This window comes from Salvelinus alpinus, chromosome 9 (genome assembly GCF_045679555.1).
Source record: "Salvelinus alpinus chromosome 9, SLU_Salpinus.1, whole genome shotgun sequence".
NCBI lineage: Eukaryota > Metazoa > Chordata > Actinopteri > Salmoniformes > Salmonidae > Salvelinus > Salvelinus alpinus.
The window spans coordinates 71,993,006-72,010,389 of NC_092094.1; the positions used below are offsets into that span (position 1 = coordinate 71,993,006).

General features: G+C 39.7%; 1 protein-coding gene across 1 annotated transcript; it reads right to left on the reverse strand.

Moving 5' to 3' along the window:
* Positions 1–1,514: 1,514 nt before the first annotated feature.
* On the reverse strand, positions 1,515–16,513 carry LOC139530582 (CAAX prenyl protease 1 homolog). The gene is made up of 10 exons (XM_071327119.1): positions 16,139–16,513; positions 13,274–13,420; positions 13,050–13,136; positions 12,835–12,951; positions 12,543–12,695; positions 7,870–8,011; positions 7,165–7,340; positions 6,731–6,835; positions 5,987–6,130; positions 1,515–2,792 (listed from the first exon to the last, which is right to left on the reverse strand). The coding sequence occupies exons 1-10, from the start codon at positions 16,241–16,243 to the stop codon at positions 2,568–2,570; spliced, it is 1,401 nt and encodes a 466-aa protein (XP_071183220.1). The 5' UTR covers positions 16,244–16,513; the 3' UTR covers positions 1,515–2,567.
* Positions 16,514–17,384: the final 871 nt, after the last annotated feature.

Sequence of the window (17,384 nt, forward strand, 5' to 3'; positions counted from 1 at the left end):
AGGTCAGTGACAGTACCTTATTCAATGTGCAGGGCAGTGGAGGCTGCTGAGGGGAGGACGGCTCATAATGGCTGGATCAGAGCAAATGGAATGGCATTAAACACATTGAAAACATATTTGATGTATTTGATACCATTCCACTGATTCCGTTCTAGTCATTACCACAAGCCCGTCCTCCCCAATTAAGGTGCCGCCAACCTCCTGTGGTGAAGGGATACTGAAATGATTGAGGTAGGTTTATATATTTGTAAAAAGTGACTGGTAGTAGAATGTACATGTAAACAGGGCTGAAAAGTGATTGGTAGCAGGAATATATAAATACTTACAGCCTCAATTCGGCGGGGCATGGAATCTACAAGGTGTCGAAAGCGCTCCACAGGGATGCTGGCCCATGTTGACTCCAATGCTTCCCACAGTTGTGTCAAGTTCGCTGGATGTCCTTTGGGTGATGGACCATTCTTGATACACACGGGAAACTGTTGAGCATGAAAAACCCAGCAGTGTTCCAGTTCTTTACACAAACTGGTACGCCTGGTACCTACCTACTACCACTTAGTTGTCTTGCCCATTCACCCTCTGAATGGCACACAAACAATCCATGACTCAATTGTCTCAAAGCTTAAAAATCTTTCTTTAACCTGTTTCCTCCCCTTCATCTACACTGATTGAAGTGGATTTAACAAGTGACATCCATACGGGATCATAGCTTTCTCCTGGATTCACCTGGTCAATCTGTCATGGAAAGAGCAGGTGTTCTTAATGCTTTGTACACTGTGTATACTTGTAAACAGGAGTAATAGTGGATAAATAGATACTAATGGTAATGACAATCAATGGACAGCAGCGTAATGGAGTAATCAATAATCATTTTAGCAACAGCATAGGTTGTGTCTGAGTGGTTAGACCTGTGGATGTGCCTCGAGTCAGTGTGGATAGTGTGTAGGAAAGGGAGAGCAGTAGCTGTTAGCCATAAGTCTTATGGTCAGGGGATAGAAGCTGTTTAGAAGTCTGTTTGCTAAGCCTTGATGCACCAGTGTCGCCTGCCAGATGAGAGCATGGAGAACAGTCCCTGTCTCGGGTGGCTGGAGTCTTTGTGAAAGGCCCCCCAAAATTGCTAGACACTGCCTAGCATGTAGGTACAATAAAAATAAAAGTGACTCCACAATGACACAATACATTATTTACCATTAATTTCTATTGCGCACAAAATAATCTGAAACAGCAAAGGCATCCAACAAATTTGCAGTCACAAGCTTGATGTAGTCATGAATTGTGTGCTATGAATATGGGATCAAATAACCTTTTACTACTTTAAAAGTGAATCCCCTAAAATGTTAGGTCCCCTAAAATGGGGGGAGTTTGTACAAAGTGATGTAATTTCTAAAACGGTTCACCTGATATGGATGAAGCTGCCCTCAAATCCAAAGTGCTGGAGTACAGAGCCTTTTGGAGCTCACTGTATATCACATGACTCACTACCATTACCATAGCAAAGGTGAGACAAATAGGACAGCTGCTGTGAGGGACTTTATTCACAATACTGCAAGAAAAGTACTGTATGTCCTATATCAAACCAAACACTTGAGTTTTGTGATGTGAGGTGACTTATAGCCACCCCAGTCCCCCAGCCTTTGTCAGTCAAACCTCGCACATAGGCACCAGAAGTAGAGAACTAAACAATAACACATTAACAGAAGATTCCAAACCACATTCAAATAGGTCAAAAGTTTGCGTACACTTTTTTCTCCTTTTGCAAAGCTAATCGCCAATCAATTATTTACAAGTACAGTATGGTCAGACCATTGTTTACAAACAAGTGCATAAAAAAAAATGAAATTGTGTCAAAAAGAAATGCGAAGAAATGTAACCTAAATAGTGAATTCACTGGCCAAAGCTTTACTTAAAAACTATCACAAGTCACAGATCCCTGGGAAGTCACAGGCACTCAAACTATATATAACAGTTGTAGATTGAGCCAGTCGACCAGCCTAGGCAGCAGTTTATACTATTAATTAATTAATTGATGGCCCATTCTCTGTACAAGCAAAACATCCTATTGACACTTGATAAATCGGGGAGCACAGTTTCTTTTTCAAACCCCTCTAAAAATGGATTGGACCGGGACCGTTACAATACAATTTGAGGTTTAATGAGAAAACATTTGGAATGACGAATTCTTAGGGAAGTAAATAAAACTGAGTAAGAAATAAAAACCTTGCTGAAATATAATGAGCAATCCTTGATAAATGTGACCTGTACTAGTGGCAAGTGCTTAAAATAACATTAAGGCAATTATTTATGCCCACAATGGTTTTGTGTTTATGACATCTGTATCTTCATGTTTGCCTAGAATAAGCATAGACGAGATATCTTCGTCGTCTCATCAAAACATTTTGGTATTGTGCAAGTTCGAAATTGAAAAAAAGAACCTACTGGTGAGGATAAAGGATAACAAAAACAGGGCAACAGCAAGAAAGATGGGGGTGGGGAGGACATCAAAGGGCCAGAAGTGGCTTGCGGAGGCCCTTGGGGAGAGGCAGCAGACGTGGCTCTCCCTTCAGGGCCCGTCAGTCCTGCTTGGTGCCTCCCAGGGCCCGTAGGCGCTCCAGGAGGGGAGGGTGGGAGTAGTGCCACATGGAGAAGAGCCAGTCGGCCACAGGGAAGCCCAGGTTGTCTTTGTTGAGCTTGATGAGGGCGGAGTAGAGCTCTGAGGCTCGGCCCATGCCCCGCGCAAAGGCGTCTGCCTGGAACTCAAACCTGCGGCTCAAGACCGTCAGACAGAAGGACAGGACCTGGAGGTAGGAATGTGAAACCATTTCAGTTTTCCTCAGTGAAGTGTCAGAGGTACTCTTAGCATCCCATCCTCATCTCCATTTTAACAACATTTTCTGTTTAAAGCTGACTTAAAAAGGAGACCACCTGCTCTGATTCTCCTCACACATCAGTACTGCTACTACCATATTCTTATTATACTGATCAATTTGTACACTCCTTCCCCAAAACAGATGTAAATATTGTACAATAAATTGTGCCTTCCTGTATTATAAACTCCCCTTTTCAGGACCCTGTCTTTCAAAGATAATTCGTAAAAATCCAAATAACTTCACAAATCTTCATTGTAAAGGGTTTAAACACTGTTTCCCATGCTTGTTCACTAAGAGGCCTTTCTACTGACTCTGAGAAACACCAAAATAAAGATGCCCAGTGCCCCTGCTCATCAGTGTGAACGTGCCTTAGGCATGCTGCAAGGTTACAACACTAGGAACACACAATCCCTCCATCAGTGCTCAGACTATCCGCAATAGGCTGGATTGAGGTCTTGTGGGCCTGTTGTAAGGCAGGTCCTCCCCGGCAACAACGTCGCCTATGGGCACAAACCCACCGTTGCTGGACCAGACAGGACTGGCAAAAAGTGCTCTTCACTGACGATTCGCGGTTTTGTCTCACCAGGGGCGATTTTCGCATTTATCGTCGAATTCGCATTTATCGTCGATGGAATGAACGTTACATCGAGGCCTGTACTCTGGAGCGGGATCGATGAGGTGGAGGGTCCGTCATGGTCTGGGACGGTGTGTCACAGCATCATCGGACTGAGCTTGTTGTCATTGCAGGCAATCTCAATGCTGTGCGTTACAGGGAAGACATCCTCCTCCCTCATGTGGTACCCTTCCTGCAGGCTCATCCTGATATGACCCTCCAGCATGACAATACTGCTCGTTCTGTACGTGATTTCCTGCAAGACAGGAATGTCAGTGTTCTGCCGTGGCCAGCGAAGAACCCGGATCTCAATCCCATTGAGCACGTCTGGGACCTGTTGGATTGGAGGGTGAGAGCCATTCCCCCCAGAAATGTCCGGGAATTTGCAGGTGCCTTGGTGGAAGAGTGGGGTAACATCTCACAGCAAGAACGGGCAAATCTGGTGCAGTCCATGAGGAGGAGATGCACTGTGGTACTTAATGCACCTGGTGGCCACACCAGATACCGACTGTTACTTTTGATTTTGACCCCCCTTTGTTCAGGGACACATTATTCCATTTCTGTTAGTCACATGTATGTGGAACTTGTTCAGTTTATGTCTCAGTTGTTGAATCTTGTTATGTTCCCACAAATATTTACACATGTTAAGTTTGCTGAAAATAAGCGCAGTTGACAGTGAGAGGATGTTTCTTTTTTTGCTGAGTTTACTTGCACTCAAACATTTATTATATTCTACTGCCATTTACTTTATGTTCGTATTCTATTTTTTACTATGTATTATTGTTGTTGCATTGTCGAGAAGGATCCAGCAAGTAAGCATTTTGTTGGACGATGTATACCATGCGTATGCCGTACATACAGTACGACTAATAAAACAACTTCAACTTTGCTTTTTTTACAACCAAATCTCAATTTCTTTATGTAAATGTCATGTTTTTTTTTTATAAACTTACCCCAACCAGCGGTTCACGTCCTCATTGTGCAGTACGGAGACTCAGGAGAAAAATGCTCCAAAAACATCCAAATATGTCCTTTTGGAAATCTGAAAGGCTCTCAGTACAGTGATGCAGGTCTTTAGATGTTGTACATATGGAATTGTCATTGCGAACTTTAGCGGTAACGTAATACTTCATTTTGTGCGATACCAGCTGTTTCCCCTATCCAGCTGTTCCATTCTCTGTACAGCCTGCTGCTAGAATGGATGGAGAGGTATCACTCGTGTAGCAACAAAATGGAATATAACGGTGCGGATCAAGTTTGGAATGACAATTTCATGTGTACAACCTCTAAAAACCTGCATCACTATACTGAGAGCTTTTCCATTTCGAAAAGATAGTGCTGAGCGATTAACTGAAATGCGTTATTTTCAATGCTTCAGTTATTTGAATTCTCAAATTGTGCGATGTAGTAGGGTGTTGTAGTTTCCAACAGACCAATAATCGATAGTGTAGCGCAGAAAATGTGGTAATTAACTACAATAACCATAATCCATTGTGCGCCTACTTGTCCAGTCTGTTTCTTTTACGCCTGCTACGTAAAAGAGACAGAAGAATATGCGATATGCGAGAGATAGAGAGCAGTTGGTTTGCGAGGTCTCTACCTGAAAGTACATGATCTAAGTGATTGATAGTTGGTAATCAGCAGTCATAAAAGTATGTCTTATTTACTTTGCTGTCTGACAAAATCACAATTTTAGTATTTCTTCATAGAAAGCAGCTCGCTCTTTATAGATAAAATGACTAAGAATGAAATAATAAAGACATAATAAAATGTAATATAATATACACACAACACATATTTTATTAAAGTAAAGTAATATGAATAAATTATGGTTAATAAGTGATAAGCAGTAATGGGCAGTCACTACCATCATGGGACTTTTATTAATTGTTTTATTCTGTGTTGTTACAGCATTAAACCCACATAATGCATTTAATGTTTACAAAAATAAATCTAAACCAAAAACTGATTTATTAAAAAAATAATCGAACCAAACTCAAAAAGGACTCTACTAAAAGGACGTATTTGGAGAATGTAAAAAAATGCACAATTCTGAGCCTTACTGCACAATGAGGATGAGAAAGTATAACATGCCATTTCCATCAAAAATAGAGATTTGCTTACACATTTTATATCCTTTAATAGATACTCTATATTGTAGGTTTAGTTGTATATTTCGTTGGATAATATTTGCTACTACGCCCAAGGTATTTTCGCAAAACAAACACTGCACAGCACTTGCAGCGCTAACATCTAAGGCCTCCACTGAAGTGTATTAAGATGTTAGATATAAAATGCATTTATTTTTTTATTTTTTTATTTAACCTTTATTTAACCAGGTAGGCAAATTGAGAACACGTTCTCATTTACAATTGCGACCTGGCCAGGATAAAGCAAAGCAGTTCGACACATACAACAACACATAGTTACACATGGAGTAAAACAAACATATAGTCAATAATACAGTGCAATAATAAAATGCATTGTTTAGGAGATGGGAGTCACTCACCTCATTATATGGGGAGAAGATGAACTGGAATATGATCATCAAACCAATCAACGTGGGCTGGCTGTCATAGAAACCAAAGGCTATGAATAGCTCCTTTCGTCCAATCAACACAGCAAAGAGGAAAAAGCACAGGAAGGAGTTCATCTGCAAGAACAGAGGCAGGGGAGAAAAATGTTACCATTAACAAGGTTTCCATTCAATTGGCGACAGATTTTAATGCGAATATATATAAATAAATAAAACCTTCAGAAAAATTATTCACTCACCGGTGGTGATTCCACCAAACGGACTTGTTGTGGATAAAAATCAGTGCGTGATGACATAGTGCACACTAAATTTACTTTTTTTTTTAGCTTATGTTATGTACCTAAACATTTTTAAGTTCAATGCGTTTCCATCGCATTTTCAACTCTACCGATAGTTTTGTCACAAAAACTGTTGAGTTGGGTAGACTAGTCTACGTAATTAGATAATTCATTTTACCGACACAAAAATATCACACCATATCAAATGAACAAATGATCTGTCGGCATTTATAAAATTGTACCGAAACTCCGTTTCCATCACAGCTGTCGTGATTATTATACTTTTTTTACACTATGACTTTACTCGCATAAAAACTGTGGATGGTAACATGGTTATTGACATTTCTACATCAGCATGTGAATTTCCAGGATCTGCAAGAGTGGAATATTGGTATAGATGTGACATGCAAATGCATATCAAGGGAATTTCCAAACAAACCTGACTGATGACAATGTTCTTCACAGTGTGGCCCAACTTCCAGTGGCCAAGCTCGTGGCCCAATACGGCCAAGACCTCTGGGTTGTTGCAGCCTTGCTTCTTGTTCTGAAAAGAGTAGCTTGATGTATGAAGTATGTATGAAACACTGACTACAAATACTAGTATACCATCTTATTGGTTTCTATGATAGGACCCCTCAACAAATTAGATTCATAACATGAAAATTGTAGTGTGCTGCGGAGCTCTAACCAAGATTACAAAAATGTTTGGTAATGCTGAAGCCGTGCTCAGTAATAATGGAGTGCTTTGAAGAAGCTTGTTTCAGCAATAAATATAATTGAAGGAAATCAAGTTGCAGTCCTGAACCTTCTTTCAGTATTTTAGATTAATAACATGTTGACACACAGTTCTCTGTGTAAAGGAGTACGTCTGACCTTGGGCTTGGCTTTGGCCTCAGTTGGTGTGTCAGTCTCCTCTGCAGGCACATTCTCTGGCTCTCCGTCCTTGTTGAGGGGAGAGTAGTCCTCCATCAGGGTGTCGAACAACACTATGCGCTTGTTCTTGAAGAACCCATAGAAGTAAGCGTTACTGTGGGAGGAGCGCTTGGAACCTGGAAGAGTAGGTCAAAACAGATCATTACAACTAGGGCTGTCAAGAGTTAAATCAGTTAACTTTTTGCAATTTTAGTGCACTACATTTTTTTTAAATCGTGATTTAATTAAATTATCCGAAACATTCAAAATACACTGAAAAAAATCACAAATAGATAATCTATAAAGCTAAAAACAAGTTGATATTGAGGTTAAAGAAAGTGTGGTTCCTCAATTTACCTAACCGTAACCTTAAGACAAAAATCAAGACGTCAATATTCTTGTAAAATGTTTTGTATAAAAAATTCGTAAATTACAGCTTAATTTTAGCAAATTCGATTAAATGTTTTTAGCGCTTGACAGACCTAATTACAATACAACTTTACTGTCCATATGTTACAGCGAAAATGTGACCACCTCCCACTTATGCCTTGGTCTCCTCAGCGCCCATTATGCTTTGGTCTCCTCTGATGATAAACAACTATAGATACAGTGAAAGCAGTCCCATCTTTTGGACAAAACTAGTTGAGTTAATGTATTGTGCCTTACCTTCTACTACATAGACCTTAGTGAGGGGGAAATTGATAGACTTGGACATGCTCTCAATCTCTTCCTTCAGCTCGCCCTCTGGCAAAGGAGTAAACTTGTCAAATAGGGGAGCAATGTAATCAGCATAGATGGTCACCAGCACCTAAGAGTGAGGAAGAATGATCAGAATTAAATACTTATCGACTAATTTGACTATAGCTTAACCCATTAAGCATAATTAAATTGCTTGAGCCTATAAAACTGCTGTTTCAAGGTAGCAAGGAGGTGAAAGTAGGGCTGTTACGGTGACCGTATTACCACCACATGAGTCATGCCAGCAGTCAAATTCCACTTGACCGTTTAGTCACGGTAACTAGGTTTCTCCAAACTCTGAGGCTGCTGATGGTCATTAGTAGCCTACCAAACGTGCTAACTGACTGGTACTCAGCACTCTATTGTCCCTCTAATAACTGACATCAATGCAAATGTCTTTGAAAATCAAACACTTGAGAGCCCATGAGCTCAACATTTCTATAGGCTCTGCAATTGCATGAGAAAACATAGTTGATGGCCTCTATTAAAAAGAGGAGGATCCCATTCACTTTCTATAGGCTAGGCCTACTATATTTATTTGCCATGAAAATGAACTACGGGAAAAGCGTCCTCCATTCACTATTTAAGTGCATAGATTACATGTATTTTTGTTCCGAGACAGGTGCATGATAATGGTCCATTCTAAATCAAAACTAATTTCACACATACAGTACCAGTCAAAAGTTTGGACACACCTAATCATTCCAGGGTAGATCTTTTGTAGAATAATAGTGAAGACATCAAAACTACGAAAAAACACATATGGAATCATGTAGTAACCAAAAGTGTTAAACAAATCAAAATATATTTTATATTTGAGATTCTTCAAAGTAGCCACCCTTTGCCTAGAATACATTTCAATTACCAGGTGTGCCTTCTTAAAAGTAAAAAAAAATAAAAAGTCAATTTATTTCCTTCTTAATGCGTTTGAGCCAATCAGTTGTGTTGTGACAAGGTAGGGGTGGTATACAGAAGATAGCCCTATTTGGTAAAAGACCAAGTCCATATTATGGCAAGAACAGCTCAAATAAGCAAAGAGAAATGACAGTCCTTCAATACTTTAAGACATGAAGGTCAGTCAATCCGTAAAATTTGAAGAACTAAGTTTCTTCTTTCTGCTGACCAAATAAATGCTTCACAGAGTTCAAGTAACAGATACATCTCAACATCAACTGTTCAATCAAATGTATTTATAAAGCCCTTAGAGGAGACTGCGTGAATCAGGCCTTCATGGTCTAGTTGCTGCAAAGAAACCACTACTAAAGAACACCAATAAGAAGAAGAGACTTGCTTGGCCCAAGAAACACGAGCAATGGACATTAGACCGGTGGAAATCTGTCCTTTGGTCTGATGAGTCCAAATTTGCCATTTTTGGTTTCAACCGCCGTGTCTTTGTGAGACGCAGAGTAGGTGAACGGATGATCTCTGTATGTGTAGTTCCCATCATGAAGCGTGGAGGAGGAGGTGTGATGGTGCTTTGCTGGTGACACTGATTTGTTTAGAATTCAAGGCACACTTAACCAGCATAGCTACAACAGAATTATTCAGTGATAAGCCATCCCATCTGGTTTTTGACATAGTGGGACTATCAGTTGTTTTTCAACAGGACAATATCCCAACACACTATCATCAAGGCAAAGGGTGGCTACTTTGAAGAATCTCAAATATAAAATATATTTTGATTTAACACTTTTTTGGTTACTGCATGATTCCATGTGTTTTTTCATAGTGTTGATGTCTTCACTATTACCGTACAATGTAGAAAAAAGTAAAAATAAAGAAAAACCCTGGAATGAGTAGGTGTGTCCAAACCTTTGACTGGTACTGTATATTATTTAGTATATGTAAAGGCAACATTAAATTAAGAATAGTCTGATGGGTGACAATATTAGCCATTCACTTGTGAAATATGTACTATCACTTGTGAATGATGCCCAGCGTGTGCAGTAAGGCAAGAAACAGTGCATGCCTTTTGTGACTTTTTCAAATCATAGTTGCACACATCATATAGCCTAGCCCATAGGCCTATATGTATCACACCTAAAGTGGCCAGATAATTTTAAGAAGGTAAGCACATTAATCCACTTTACAACTGATGTAGAGCCTAACTGGCATACATAAACGGTGCATGAGTTTCAAGTTTGGGGAAGATCCTTTTCACCATAAAAATGCACCTTTATAATAAAGCATTACATGCATAATTACATTTGCGGTCACTTTTGAGAATGGTGTTTTCCTGCTATTTGATTGCATTTTGGAACATTCGCGTGTATAGCCTATAGTGTGTGCATTGCTGCGCATTGGTGTTTAGAAATACATTACCGTTCAAAAGTTTGGGGTCACTTAGAAATGTCCTTGTTTTGAAAGAAAAGCACATTGTTTGTCCATTAAAATAACATTAAATTGATCAGAAATACAGTGTAGACATTTAATGTTGTAAATGACTATTGTAGCTAGAAACGGCAGATTTTTTATGGAATATCTACAGAGGCCCATTATCAGCAACCATCACTCCTGTGTTCCAAAGGCACGTTGTGTTAGCTAATCCAAGTTTACCATTTTAAAAGGCTAATTGATCATTAGAAAACCCTTTTGCAATTATGTTCGCACAGCTAAAAACTGTTGTCCTGATTAAAGAAGCAATACAGCTGGTCTTCTTTAGACTAGTTGAGTATGTGGAGCATCAGCATTTGTGGGTTCGATTACAGGCTCAAAATGGCCAGAAACAAAGTACTTTCATCTGAAATTCGTCAGTCTATTCTTGTTCTGAGAAATGAAGGCTATTCCATGCGAGAAATTGCCAAGAAACTAAAGATCTCGTACAACGCTGTGTACTACTCCCTTCACAGAACAGCGCAAACTGGCTAGTACATTACATTAGCAAGAGGACAAGTACATTAGTGTCTAGGTTGAGAAACAGACGTCTCACACGTCCTCAACTGGCAGCTTCATTAAATAGTACCCGCAAAACACCAGTCTCAACGTCAACAGTGAAGAGGCGACTCCGGGATGCTGGCCTTCTAGGCAGAGTTCCTCTGTCCAGGGTCTGTCCTTTTTCCCATATTAATCTTTTATTTTCATTGGCAGGTCTGATATGTCTTTTTCTTTGCAACTCTGCCAATAGAATAGGTCAACTTTTGTACTATTGGGGATAGCAGCATAGCATGACATAGGCTAGTGCAGGGATCATCAACTAGATTCAGGCGCGGGCCGATTTCTTTTCTTGAGTGGATGGTCGGGGGCCAAAACATAATTACAAATCATTTGTAGTCTGCAAATTGACCAAAAGAAGACCAGACATATATAATATTTGACTAAAACAATCATTTCAAACCTTGCTTACATTTGTACACAATCACATCTCTATGTTGGAGCTGATTTCCTGGTGTTTTTATATTTCTTCACGTCCAACAATGAAAAAGCTCAGAAAACACGGGGGCCAAATAAAACCACCCGCCAGTTGGGGAACCCTGGGCTAGTGCTTTTGCAGTTCTTTAAGCCTACTCACCTTGTTGGCTGACAAAAAGTAGGCTAAGTGTGGACAGTTCTTCTAACATCTTCAATATGCGCCTCGGAATTCAATAAGTGTCTGTCTTCACTTGTAGCTGAGATGCCAGTGAGAAGGACCCGATCACGTGACAGGCATTGGCTAATAAGAATTTAGATATCTGGGAGAGCCATGTGAGAGGTGCTTCGGAGCATGGCAGCCGGGAGAAGGGAACTATAATTATTATATTCAGCCCAAGTGCACAAGTGGCTGCCAAAAGGCATGGATTTTTTAGGGGGCATTATGGTCACACAAGGGGGATGCCGCCAGGAAATTCAAGTCCTGGTGAGAATATTATCAAGTGCTTGTCAAATTGTGAATGAGAGACTGATGAACTGTTCAGCCTGCACAAGAAACAAAATCAGAGCTCATGCCTTTCATGCGACTTTTTTGAAATCATCATTAGGTTTGCATCATGCAGCCTTAGAATGTATTAAAAATAAAAATAAACATATAGCCCAACGTTTTGTATCACAACTAAAGTTGCATAAGTAACTAAGTTAAGCACGTAGGAGAACCTGTTTCTTTGTTAACCGCTCAACATAGAATAGCCGTATGTGCGCAATTCCTTAGTAAATATCCTTTCTATTTTATTTTGCTACAGTCAATTGTATTCTTCATACTATAAAATAATAAAAAAGAATGCCACGGAATTCTAAGCAAATCTTGTCTACTAAATGAACTAGTGTAGCCCACAGCCATATCGCATAGCCATATCAGGGCCTAACATAAGGACAACTCAGAGTATGCTATTCTGTTCTTTTGAAATAGACAACATTTTCTTCATATCATGCTTCTTTAGACTGGTCTAAAATAAATCATGGATTTATTGTGATGGTGTATGCTATATTAAATGGATTTATTATACTTAAAAAAATGTAGATGTTCCCAAGGTCTGCATCAGTAGCTTGTAGGCTATGCGTGGAAGCCAGGAGATGCTAAACGTGTTTATATTAATTCACGGTCCATTACCATGAGACCGGCAGTTATTTACTTGACAATCGCCGGCTGACAAAATTTCATGACTGCCCCAGCCCTAGGTGAAAGGACTAACCAGAGAGACCCCCAGTGTGAAGAGCCAGGCGTAGATGAAGAAGAAGTCTCCACCAATCTTGATGATGTAGAGGAGCAGTGAAGTCACTGGCAACAAGATACACTGGGTCACAATAAACTTCTTCACAGCATCCTTCAGGAAGAAACCCAGCGTCTGAAAGAAGAACCATAGAAAACAACAAAAAAACAGACTATATGTTTAAAACCATGCTAGCGAAAAAGTGTAATTGATTCAAACTACGAAACGTTTGCCTGTATAATAAGAATGTCCCCAGAGAGTTTGGACATGGTACCTGCTGGTTGAAGCCATGCTTCTCCTCAATGACAAAGGTGTTGTAGATACTCCAGGGAAGACCAGTGAAGGCACTGAACAGAGTCGCAAGCATCAGAAACGAAAGAGACTGGAAGATCTGAAAGAAAAAGAACCATTGAAATATATGGAATGATTCAAGAAAATAAACCTTCGTAATACTGGACTGATCATTTTAACCGTGGAGCATTCACACACTTCATACTCTGAACCCAATCCAAAACGAGCAGTCACAGTCCCAGCAACTTTCCAAAGGAAAGGGATTCCACCAAGGAGCAGGATCAGCTATGAGACAACAACAGTGTTAAAAACACAAAATTCCCTCTGTTGGGTGATATGCTCTGTATGCAGATATAGGCAGCTACGTTCTAATATAACAAAGTAGGTCCTAACAAACCAATGGATCGTTTAGTTGTACCTACCGTCCCCTCAGTTTCTGAATATAGTCCAGACCAGAAACTGAAGTTGCTCTTGTCCAGTTGATAAAGACGTGACTTCTCAAAGGTATCCGTGTCCATGATCTTCCCCAACTCTTGGGGCACGTGCATGGTCGACCTGTATATCCTCCGCTATGTGGTTAGAAGACAAGTTATTCATATTATTTTTCCATTCATATAGCTAATCCTAAAGGCAATTTCCATGTTCCAGAATGACTAGTGGGTCTCAAGTTGCAATACAAAGATTAGTGTGGATTGGACAACCCACTCAAATCTCTAACTTTTAGATAAAACAATTCCAAACAGTCCTTTACAAGTTAGAATGTTGACTAAACTTCATTTGAACTGACTCTGCCAGTTGTCTTTGGGGTTGGTCCTTCAGTTGGTCTAAATTTGACTAAATATCCACAGGAAAGTGTTATAATCCACAGGAAAGTATGATCGAAACACAGGTTTCTGTGGGGCTATCCCGATTTATTTGCTCATCAACTAAAGGCACGTGCACAAGACAGAAGTAAGTACAAGCAAGAAAACTAACCAAGGTCTTGCAGGCATTTAGCTACATGGTTTTGCGCATGTAACCGGTAACAGACATTTGGCAGTACTGGTGGTCTAAAAAGTTGACAAAATAATACTTTCCTGTGGATATTTTGTCTCAAATTTCAACCAGCTGAAGTACTTACTGCACAGACAACCAGTAGAGTAGCTAAAATAAAATTTGATTCATCATTCTGGCTTGTAAGGAAACGTTCCATGTTTTTGTAGTGCTTTGTTTCAGACTGTATATCAACAATTGGTATCACACTGATTTTAGGCAATCCTGAAGACAGCTTTGTTCTTGGAAAAATATTGAGAGACTGGCAAACACCATTCAATTGGTGACAGATTCATGCTAATATTCCAAAAGACGCACCAAGAAAATATGCGCATTTTCCCACCAGTGGGAAGTCCAAACAGACTTGTCGTGGATAATAATCACTGCGTTATGACGTAGTGCACAGAAAATCAATTTTTTCGCTTACCTGGTCATGTACCGAATAAAAATATTAAGTTCAATGTGTTACCATTGCATTTTCAACTCTACCAATAGTTGTCACAAAACCTGCGTTAAATAGCAAATGTGCCTACTTTGGTCTTGGCACATGGACTCTAGCCAACAGCTTGCAGATACAGTGCGGGTAGTCTAGTCTACATGATGAGATTATTATGGATAGCCTTGAATTAAGAATATTTGTATTTGTCAAACGGAAGTCAAGCATTGATCATCATGTCACTAAAATAAGACCCTAGATATTTTTTAGAAAAGAGCATCAAGATCACTGTGCAATTTCACCACCCTGTGTAGTTCATCATAATTTATTTTAATCTGTATCCTAATAAACTCCATGGTTTCTCCGAGTCATAGTGGGAGGACCACACACACCATATCGTCGCATTATTTCGATACGTTGGTAATTATATCAATGTTTCCGCATAAAGGCATTTCCACCTCCATTTCTTACCTAATACATTTTACCGACACAAAAAGATCCCACCATGTCGAACAAACAAATGATCCGACAGCAATTGAAAAATAGTACAGAAACTTCCCGTTACCAGCACAGCTGGCACAATTATTTTTTAAATACGGTTTGACTTTACTCGCATAAAAACTGGACTGAAACATGGTATTGAAACAATATAAATGAAACTGAGTCAGCATGCTGCTATCTAGCTCTCGAAATCACTTCAGCCATTACATTCGCCCACATTTGGCTCCTTGTAAACGACAATTCCGACAATCATCCATTTTGAAGATATGCTGAAATGCCCCTTATCTTTCATGTCAGTGAGAAATAATCTTTCAAATAAAAAATATACTTACTGAAGTAGTTTTGCACAGATCCATACACTTTGTGCCTCCAGCTGACAAACTACACTCCCACCCCAGTTATCTTACACCCAGATGTTCAGGGCATGCTAGATAGCTAATTAGTACTGGTGGCGGCCTTTGTCTTACATAAACAAGTGTTGTAACATGTAGACATGGCGGTGTGGGAACACTAATCCTAAAACAAGTGTAACTACTAATGTACATTTTGTTTTTTATTAAGCATTTATGGCTGATATGAAAGACACATTCCTTATGTTTCCAAAAAAGTACCGCAAGCTAATTTTCGCCTAAAATGTCATACCCAAATCTAACTGCCTGTAGCTCAGGACATGAAGCAAGGATATGCATATTCTTGATACCATTTGAAAGGAAATAATTTGAAATGTGTGGAAATGTGAAATGAATGGAGAATATAACACATTAGATCAGGTAAAATATAATTTTTTTACCATCATCTTTGAACTGCAAGAGAAAGGTCATAATGTATTATTCCAGCCCAAGCACAATTTAGATTTTGGCCACTAGTTGGCAGCAGTGTACGTGCAACGTTTTAGACTGATCCAATGAACCATTGCATATCTGTTCAAAATGTTGTATCAAGGCTGCCCAAATGTGCCTAATTGGTTTATTAATACATTTAAATTCATAATTGTGCACTCTCCTCAAACAATAGCATGGTATTCTTTCACTGTAATAGCTCATGTAAATTTGACAGTGCAGTTAGATTAACAAGAATGTCATATTTCTGCCCATATCTGATATGTCTAGATCCTGATAATTTTTGTTGTTACTTAAACCCTCTTGCTAATCACATTAGCCTACGTTAGCCGATCCCGTAGAGGTTATTAACAAACATCACCCGTCAGAAGGTTTTATTGTCAATTGGCGCTAAAGTAGTTAGCGTCTATGAATGGGGCAGCAGCGGGGGCCTTGTGCGGTATTGACAGAGACAGTTACGAAACAAAGTAAACAATTACCTGTCTGTACGCAAGGTAGGCCTCCCATAGATAAACCGTCCACGAGAACACCAGAACAGCATAAAATATCTTATTTTCGATTGGTAGGTCAAGTATCGTTTCCATCTTTATTCTGGCCTATTTGAAGTTACCAAGGTAGCTAGTTGGACTGCCGCCCGTCGTCCACACACCTTCCGGTCTTTATTCAGAAGATAATTTTTATATTTAAATAACTTAGTAACTGTTATGTTTATATACGCAGTTTAAATTGACTAGCATTCACCAAACCACTCAAAATGATGACTAGCTCATTCGCTTCCAATTTCCATGAATTCATGCAATGGTATGGTGCAGCAGTTCATTTTCCTCCCCGTAAAACAAATGGTTGCACTAACTAGTTCCATGCTTATAGTGAGCAATAGTTATAGCAAAGATTTATATAACTAAACCAAGATAGACCACAGCCCGTCGTTTCAAATGGGAAGAAATTAGTCACAGTGGGCAGAAAAAGCAAAAGTTGGGCAGAGCTAGCGAGATCCTATATTGGAGCGTTCTAGCATACATTGCGTTCATGCCTACTCTGTGAAGTTTGCGTGTGTAGTAACTCAATTCGCCTTTGCGCTCCTTCTAAATAACGCACGTTTTTAAAATTTTGACAAATGGCAAAGTCTACAAAACGTAGTCCACTCTGTTCGTAACAGATTTTAGTTTTGGGAATAGAAAACTGTATTGAGATCAAATGTTTCATCAATGAGCAGAATGTCGGCCAAAATCCATCTCGTTCCATCTTCTCCCACCGCGGCCACTGGGCATCCTCTCACTACCATATTTTGCACTGAGTGGAAACGCAAAGCGCATGCTTCACATTTATACATCCGGTGAAATATCTGTTTCATTTTTCTATCTGTGGTAAAAGCGTCATTTTGCAGGCACTACAAGGAAGTATTTGTTTAACTAACCCAAGATTGACCATAGCCTGTCGTTTCCAATGGGAACAAATCTCAAATCTCAGCTCACTGGTCACCATTGCAACACCCACCCATAGCACGCATTCCAGCAGGTATATTTCACTGGTCACCCCCAAAAACAATTTCTATTTGGCCGCCTTTCCTTCCAGTTCTCTGCTGCCAATGACTGGAACGAATTGCAAAAATCACTAAAGCTGCAGACTCATATCTCCCTCATCAGCATCAGCTGTTAGAGTAGCTCACAGATCATTGCACCTGTACATAACCCATCTGTAAATAGCCCATCCAACTACCTCATC

What these genes read in the sequence shown, in the direction of transcription:
- LOC139530582 (XM_071327119.1), bottom strand. Translation starts at nt 16,243, where the DNA reads ATGGAAACGATACTTGACCTACCAATCGAAAATAAGATATTTTATGCT. An exon ending in TCACACTGGGGGTCTCTCTG is followed by an intron (nt 8,012 to 12,542) that starts GTTAGTCCTTTC and finishes CCTCACTCTTAG; the next exon opens with GTGCTGGTGACCATCTATGC. An exon ending in TCTTCTCCCCATATAATGAG is followed by an intron (nt 2,793 to 5,986) that starts GTGAGTGACTCC and finishes TCCTACCTCCAG; the next exon opens with GTCCTGTCCTTCTGTCTGAC.